This window comes from Pseudomyrmex gracilis, unplaced genomic scaffold (assembly GCF_002006095.1).
Source record: "Pseudomyrmex gracilis isolate BER0280 unplaced genomic scaffold, ASM200609v1 scaffold_164, whole genome shotgun sequence".
NCBI lineage: Eukaryota > Metazoa > Arthropoda > Insecta > Hymenoptera > Formicidae > Pseudomyrmex > Pseudomyrmex gracilis.
In genome coordinates, this window is record NW_018020748.1 from 272535 (window position 1) to 280752 (window position 8218).

Below are 8218 nucleotides of genomic sequence, written 5' to 3' on the forward strand. Positions count from 1 at the left end.
TTCTAAGACGATAAACAACAGTTCGCGGAAGACGAAAAGATATTAGGATTTAGTGGTACTCCGATCGATGTAAAACTGAAAGCTAAGGACTTTGTACATCTAATTAAATTGATAACATACTTTATTCACAATGGTTTTAACATAGTGTGTACATTTATTGTATGTCACATATAACTTCTCTGTCTTATTTCAAAAACAAGGTGAGATTTTGATTGTAAATAAAGATTGCAAGAATCAGTTTACCTTATGAGTCACACGTACACCAATAAGCATATAATTACGATTATATAGAACAATACAGAAAGACGGAGTTCAGAAGTTTTCTCTGCAGCGTTCACTTGTATACAATTCGAAAAAAAAAATATTACATATCACAAAAAAATATCAGTTGTTTGCAATTATTAGTCAATTATTATATTTATTTGAATATCATATCCGAATTCTACTCGAACTTTTATTTTATAAAAAATTTAAGTAACATTATATGTGTCAACACTTACCTACATATTTACAGTCTTATTTTATAAGGTGTCTCAAAACACTGGCAGTATTTTGTACCACGTGACTATGCAAGTATGCACAGAATCTAAATTATTTGCACTAAACGGCACGATTTGTCTACAATTTTGTCTTGTGCTTGTTTACATAATCATACAAATTACAATTAAATGCGCACTAACGAGAGAATAGTAGAAAAAGCATATAAAAACTGAAAAAGGTTTTACCGTATTTGTCACACAAAAATGCTAAAGAACACGTTTTAAATGTTCACACAAGATCGTAAATATTTCAAACTTGATAAATCCTTAAAATCAATGTTTGATATTCGATCTGTGAAAAAATTACAAATGTATAATTTAATTTTGTCTGCTGTAATTTATATACATGAGATACAAATATAAAAAAAACTAAACTATCCAAAACTATACAAAAATTTATATATTTATAATTAAAATTATTACTTTTTTTGAAATCCATACATGCTCAATAAACTTTGTTGTCGAGAAACCGTTGGCGATTGTTTACTTCGACGCACTTGTTTTCGTTTTATTGCCGAATTATCTCGTATCTGAAATAAAATCCACGTTATATAAGGATTCACTTAGAATTCTTCGGATAATGGATATTTCTATATTTACCGAATTCGCTGGAGTTCGTTCCCTAAAAACTTCAGTTGTACGTGGCGGAGTTTGACAAATATTAGTACTTGACCAATGAGAGAAATTGTCACGTAAACTGTTTATATTTTCATAATAATTAAGTAGCTCATCATCGGCTTTCACATTATCATTTGCTGTTGCTACATTATAATTTGCTGTATTATCCGAATTGTAATTTCTGTCATTTGTAGAATGCAATTTCTCAAAAGTATTTTCACAAGTGGTGCTCAAATATTTATCTTGATTAGGAAGAACTTTGTTGATATCTTCTTTCAGATTCACATTTTCTACATGGCTCGTTATAGATGATATTTCTGTTTGTTCCGAACTTGGTTTGCTGCTCTGTACCTCAATGTCTATCTTGGAAATTAGATTACATTTTATATTTTTCAAACTGTCTTTTTCAATTTTTTCATTTTCCAAGTCGTGATTTTCATTATTTTGTTTCGAGAAATATTTGCTTTCCACTACAGTATTTTCATCTACAATAGTCCGTCTCATGCGCATCAAATTTCTCCCTCTTCTTCGACAATTGTCATCGGACAAGATACTTGGCGACGTTGTAAGTTCGGTCACATGTTTAACAAATGGATTTTTTTGTCTGAATAATTCCGGCGATGTATTTTCTAAGAGTAAGTTCTCTCCCGGTGATGTTGTGAGTTCGGATACATGTTTAACAAACGGATTTCTTCGTCTAAACAAGTCTGGTGATGTATTTTCTAAACCTAAACTTTCTTCTGAGTTTTCGTTCGAACTGGAAATCAGTTTGTCATCTTGAGTTGAATTATATACATCCAAAATATCATTTTTGTTTAAATTCTGATATTCCGAAAATTGATTACATTGCACGGTCGAAATATCGCGCAATTTTGATGTAACGTGTTTATTTTTCGGAATATTGTTATACTCTTTTCTAGCAATAATCGAGTAGTTTTCTGTATTTTTAGACGGTGTGATATGAATTTTTGTTTTCAATTCATATTTGCTTGACCAGATGCTAGTGTAAATCACTGATGGTTTTGTTTCCTCGTTTCGTTTTCTTTTTCTTTCCTACAGCAATATAAAATATAGTGAGTATTTTTCCATCTCTGTCGACTTACTTCACATAAAGCTTAAGACAACTTATAAAACCCGTAATTTGTAATTTAATGACAGTTAATCCACTTACTTACAATTTTATCTGGATTAAAATTGTGAACCATCTTTAAAGTGGCTGGATCACAATTGCCAAGAGCTAGTTGGAAAGCAAGATCCGCATCTAACTCTTTACCAGCATATCGCAATTGATCTTTTGTAATCTCAGGTGTAGGAGGATTTAATCGCACTTGCTTTCTTTGTAACGGACAGAACACTAATTGATGCTTGAACGTTATGTCAGCTAATATAAATGCATCTCTGTACTCTTGTGTCACAACCAGTGACTTCATATTCAACACCGATCCCATACGCGTCAATGCCTTAACAATTATATTAATCATTAAGTAAATTCAAATAAAAAAACCTATTTAAGTCATAAAAGTGTCTTATGTTATCAGATTCTTCTTCGTATTTGTATCAAAACCTTGTTAAGCTGTCTATTTTATCTTAACTAAGTGACACAGCAACGTCACAGAAATGATACTAACTTTATGGATATCTGTATCTGTATTTCTTATGATAAACTTTTTTGCTTTTCCCAAACCGATACCAGGCAGAGAGGACAGATAATCGCAACCAGACAAAATACAGATGTAACGAAACTTATCCATACTAAATTGTTCAGGTCGCAAGTCTAGTGCCAAATGCAATCGATCTTGCTCAATTAAAACTCCGTATCCGTTAAAATCCATTTTAAAAAATATCTGCAACAAAAATGTATGAAAAAAAATTCAAAGGTAGAATTAATCTTAGTGACAGCGCGAAGCACCTTTTTACAGCCAAATAATGTCAAATCACTGTCTTCTGTGATAACAACGTCAGCTATACCACTGATATTTAAATATGCCAATTGTGCATCAGCTTCATAAGGAGCTACTATACAGTCAATGTTTTCATTTTGACATTGTTTAATTAATTCCAGTGCTATTTCATGAGTGATATCTATAGCTCTTTTCAATAAGTTTCTTCCTTCTGTAACTTGGCCCATTTGCATTAACTCGCTTGCTTTTCGACGATTCATTTGTCTGGCTCTATAGCAGTAAGTGGAGAATGGACAACATTTATTATACATTTTATCATATTATTTTCTTATCATTATTTGTGATTTAAATCTTAATATCTACAAGTGAGACATATATGAGTAAAAAGTTTGTCTTCGTTTACATACTCTCGTCTCTTAATTTCTGTCTGTTCTTTGGCAGGCAATCGTCGACCGTCAAATACCAAGATTGGTTTTATGTGATATTTTAACAGCATATTTATATACTTCATACAATACAGAACAAATCTAAATAATATAAGAAAAAAATTATCAATTACTGTTAATATTTAAAACAAAAATGTTTAGTATAGTATTTTTTATAAAAAAAAAATGTATAACTGTATGTATTTATATATATATATATATATATATATGTAAATATAGAAGCTACTTACGCATCTGTTTTTTGTCCCAATAATACCTTTTCGGCGCAAGAAAACACACCTTTGTGCAACCAACAATAAGAATCGATTGCAACAGTACCGCCGGAAAATTCTTTGATGTTTGTTTTCCTAGAAGACTTTTCTAAGAATGGTAACAAACCGGTAATACCCATGATATCAACTAATTCCGCTTTCTATTCCATAAACAATTCCATCTATGATCTGATGTAAGTGCGTTTTACTTGTCAACGAGTTGCCGCCAGTTTTCAATATATTTGAGGTTACGAACACCTAACCCACTTTTGAATTATTTTATTTTTGTTTACATCTTTTTTATCGTGCTGAACGTGCCGATTGGTCAGGAGATAGGGAATTTCTCAAAACTTCTTTCTGAATTTCTTGGCCAATCATCAGAGTTTCGAAACTTCGTCGTACTCCATCTAGACGTGTAAAAGTAAATCTCTTAAACATGGTAACCACTTTTCTTGTCGATAAAACATTATCTGAAGAAGGTTTGTATCTACGCTACCTACTTTCTGACGCACATCATGTCGCTACATGCCGTGCCGATTAATCGCAATCGGTGTTTCTTTTTTTCTCTCAATGCTACATGTCCGCACAAATAAAATTAGAAAAATAACGAAAACGTGTTTCTTCCACGAGTTTACCATATATAACTGAAGAGTGTTATCTATTTTTAAAAGATATTATGTTTTTTAATAAAAACAACATCGAACGATTTGTTCTGAAAAATAAACCGATGTGTTTTGTTACGTAGGTATTAAAAATATGTAAAATGTATATCATACTTTTTTACACGTTTTGCTATATATTCGTTACATAAATACTTTGTTGCGTTGTGTTATATCATTAGTTTGTACATTGTATATTAATACAGAAACTTTTGTCTCATTAGACAAGATAAAAATGATTAACTGTTTGTGTTGTACAAAAACTTAAATCTTTTGAAAGTGATCAGATATTGCAGAATTACTAAACAATTAATTATTGTATCTTTGCGTGTGATGTGTTGCGAAATGTAATAAGGTTTTTGAGATCAATGAAGATAACACTTCCGTCATTTTGAATCATAGATGTGTACAAGTAGAAATATGTAATTATTATTCTTAAAGTTTTATTATTATAAAAACGTGGATTTTTTTAAGATTTATATTAACCGAATTATCATGGTAAAATAAGAAGTATGATTGGGACAGAGTAGCAATTTATATATATATATATTTCTAAACTCAAACTTACATAATTTACATATTACAGTGTTTATAAAAACAAATAAGTAAACATGGTACAGAATAAAGTATACGACCGATAAAAGGAAAAGTCTCTAACAATAAACAATTATTAAATCTTTTGCGTATACTTAAAACTACAATTATACACACATTGCGGTATACATATAAATCACAAAAAATTAATACATAAAATTACATACATAATTACATACATAAATTTTTCAGATTTTTGTTCTAGCAAATTGGGCGCGTTAGTGCGCACCGATATCGTACACACTGAAAAAGTACACCGGAAAGATATCATAATAGTCACCGACACAAAAGTGTACAGAAAGATCCACGATATAGTTTTTTTTTTATTAATTAAAGCGGGTTGTACAATTCTTTCGCAATTAGATAAATTGTCAATTAAACAACTTCTGTTTGGCATCGTAATACGATTAGCGTAGAAATTTTGATTCTGAAATGAAACACAAACGCGAGAATTATGTCGGTGTCACTCACGTAAAAAACGACCGGGTCCAAACACCACTGTGAGAATGTAAAAACGTTTTAATTTTCCACTCAGCTGACGGTTCACAAAAGAACAAATGAGACAGAAACGTCGATTCGAACGTTCCGTTCGTCCGCAAACGTGCCGAAAGAATCTTGGTAATAAATGTAAACTTGTGGAACTTCTCTCGTATGATGTAAATTTGTGCGACTTTGGAAACGATGCGTGACAGCCGATGCGGATCAAAAAGTACCGTCGGTTGCTGAGCTTCGGCGAAGATTTCAGCGCGTGTGCCGGTCAACATTTTTCTGTCGTTGCTTTTTCCCCGCCCCCCCGCGATCCCCGCCCGGGGGCGGTGTCCGGATGGGCGGTACCGTGGGTCGCGCGGCCGCATGGAACTTGACGTTACAGCCGCTCCGGCTTCGACGAACGGTTTCAATAGGTGGACACGTTCCGTCTCGTTCGACATGCCGCCAACGACGTGCCAGCAGACGCGGAGGGTTTGCCCTGTTAGGTATCACGGCGGCGACTACGACCATCCAATGAGCGACGAGACGTAGCGACGACGTAGCCCGATTGGTTCTACTTGTCCAATGGCCGTTGAGCAGTCTCGGCATCCACTTCTCCCCGTTCTGGTCTCCTCCGTGCTTCTCCACGGCGTATGGAAACCCTTCTCTCACACGCAAAAGGGGACATCTCATCACGACTCTTGGTAGCAGGCACTTCTCCGTAGTGGGCACTCCACTCATCGTGTCGTCGTACGGGTTCTCCGCGAGAGGCTGTGGAGCCTCGGTGCTCGGGTGGGCGAGCAAGCGAGTGAGCGAGCGAGGGAACCGAACGAGCGCGAGCGGGCGAGCGCTGGTCGAGTGGGTCTAAGCGGCCGTGAGGACCTCTCCAGGAGTACCCGACAGAAGTCCTCTCCATTCATTCATCCATCCATCCAGCCAGCCAGCCAGGCAGCCACCCAACCAGCCAAGCCAGCCGAGCCAGCCAAGCCATCCATCCATCCATAGAGCGGCTCTTCTCCGTAGGAGAGAGTGTATCCTCGACGAAGGTGGAGGCGAAGCGTAGAGTGGTACATCTACCATCGTCTCTCTATCGGCGGAATCCAAGGACTCGAAGACCCCCGTGTGATTTCAGTCGGCCGCCGGCCGGCTCTGGCCGGCCACTATCCTCGACCACGTGTGTAAGATTGTCGTGCCGCGTTTATATCAACAGTCTCTGGACACCGCGTTCGCGTTTCCATACCGTCGTCGTGTGACACAAATTTCCGAAACGCGGCATCGCGGCCGCTCCAACCTCGCATCGATAGTATCGAGAAATCGAACGGTGCCAACCGAAGTCGGCCGCCGGTCGACTGGGCCGCCCCCGATTCTCGTGCGTGTTACGGTGGTCCTCGTCGCGTGTAGCCACGTGAGTGTATCGGAACCCTTGGCGGCTTAAGATCCTATCTGACAGGATAGGACGGTAATCGAGGAGGGTAATGGGCAACGAACAGGCGATGAGTGGAAGAAAAACATACAGAGTGGTGCGCGAAATCACAACTAGCGACAGCGTCATCGATGTTAAATTAAAACTACTCGCAATGTAAACAATTCTTGAACTCGATTCCCGGCGAAAGAGAAACGTTTGATGCTTACATCTGTGATTGTGTGTAGAAAAGTTGGGTTTCGCGAAATATGTGCGTGTTCAAACATCATCATCGTCATCAGGAACGTCACAGAAACGCGTCGTGGCTCGCGATAGACAACTGCGAGCGTTATATCGATTTCGAAGACAAAACCCATCCACATGGTGTTCATCATGGTCATGAAAGATAGAATGTATTGTGCATCCACACATGATCTGTCGTAACACACGAGTGAACAGGATTGACGTATACACAAGTGCGCTGTGAAAGTCAATCAATATCGTTGAGTGTGTATCAATTTGTCCTCCCCCCCCTCCGAGTGGATGGTCGATCGAGTGAACTTTGTAAATTTAATGGTGAAGATCGCGACGTTGAAGAGTCGGGCGATCGAGAACGTGTCGGGGACGCGCTAAGAGGAGTTGGCCGCGATCGCGGCGTGTTTTGGAGTCGAGGAACAAAGTAGCGTCATAATGTCGCGCCGTTGTTACGGCTAGCGCCGGCCTCATCATTCCGCGAGGCGCGAGCTTCAAGTACTTCGACGGCGCCGGGCTCGTCGAGATGAGCGGCGGCAGCGGCGGCGGCGGCGGCGGCGGAAACGGCGGTGGCAACCAAGGCGGTAACGGCAATGCTACGAGTTATCATCAGCACCAGCAGCAGCAGCAGCAACAACAGCAACAGCAACAACAGTCGCAGCTGGAACAGGCTGGTCTGTTGTCGGATCTCAACGGTATCGACCTGGCAATGAGCCTGTCGCCGAAGCAGCATTCGTCTCACGTACAAGCCGCCGGCGGTGCCCACACAACGCCATTCAGCGTAACCGATATCCTGTCGCCGATCGAGGAATCTTACCGGAAGCTCGAACTAGCCGCCGCCGCTGCCGCTGTCGGTGTCGGTGTCGTCACGCATTCCCAGGGCTCACCCTACGGGAACGCTTGCGGTGCCCGGGTGGGTGGTAACACCGGTAGCTCGAGCGCGAGCAGCGGCAGCCCGCCGTTGCACGGCGGCTCGACGCCCGGCGGCAGCACCCCCGGACCAGTTTCCGTTGCCAACGGCGGTGCTCCCGGCGGCGGCGGTGCCGGAGGCGGCGGTAGTGCCGGCGGCACCGGCGGAGGCATGAGTG

At 39.5% G+C, this 8218-nt stretch overlaps 2 protein-coding genes across 3 annotated transcripts; one reads left to right on the plus strand and one right to left on the minus strand.

Moving 5' to 3' along the window:
- Nucleotides 1-103: 103 nt before the first annotated feature.
- LOC109857579 (exonuclease 1) lies at nucleotides 104-4063 on the minus strand. 2 transcript variants are annotated; one of them, XR_002250519.1, is made up of 9 exons: nucleotides 3735-4063; nucleotides 3466-3585; nucleotides 3067-3328; nucleotides 2786-3001; nucleotides 2333-2617; nucleotides 1140-2210; nucleotides 963-1069; nucleotides 726-831; nucleotides 104-636 (listed from the first exon to the last, which is right to left on the minus strand). XR_002250519.1 is itself a non-coding variant. In XM_020434034.1 (8 exons), the coding sequence occupies exons 1-8, from the start codon at nucleotides 3893-3895 to the stop codon at nucleotides 813-815; spliced, it is 2241 nt and encodes a 746-aa protein (XP_020289623.1). In that variant the 5' UTR covers nucleotides 3896-4063; the 3' UTR covers nucleotides 104-812. The 2 variants fall into 2 exon arrangements, 1 of the variants encoding a protein (XP_020289623.1); XM_020434034.1 differs by having other exon boundaries at nucleotides 104-831.
- A 3593-nt stretch (nucleotides 4064-7656) lies between these two features.
- On the plus strand, nucleotides 7657-8215 carry LOC109857593 (class E basic helix-loop-helix protein 22-like). The gene is made up of 2 exons (XM_020434063.1): nucleotides 7657-8043; nucleotides 8135-8215. The coding sequence occupies exons 1-2, from the start codon at nucleotides 7657-7659 to the stop codon at nucleotides 8213-8215; spliced, it is 468 nt and encodes a 155-aa protein (XP_020289652.1).
- The last annotated feature ends 3 nt before the right edge of the window (nucleotides 8216-8218 follow it).

Bases quoted from the DNA above. Each gene is read 5' to 3' on its own strand.
- LOC109857593 (XM_020434063.1), top strand. From the start codon at position 7,657: ATGAGCGGCGGCAGCGGCGGCGGCGGCGGCGGCGGAAACGGCGGTGGC. The intron at 8,044-8,134 runs GTGGGTGGTAAC...CCCCCGGACCAG, and splicing joins GGAACGCTTGCGGTGCCCGG to TTTCCGTTGCCAACGGCGGT.
- LOC109857579 (XM_020434034.1), bottom strand. From the start codon at position 3,895: ATGGGTATTACCGGTTTGTTACCATTCTTAGAAAAGTCTTCTAGGAAA. The intron at 3,586-3,734 runs GTAAGTAGCTTC...TATATTATTTAG, and splicing joins TTGGGACAAAAAACAGATGC to ATTTGTTCTGTATTGTATGA. The intron at 3,002-3,066 runs GTGCTTCGCGCT...TTTTTGTTGCAG, and splicing joins CATTATTTGGCTGTAAAAAG to ATATTTTTTAAAATGGATTT.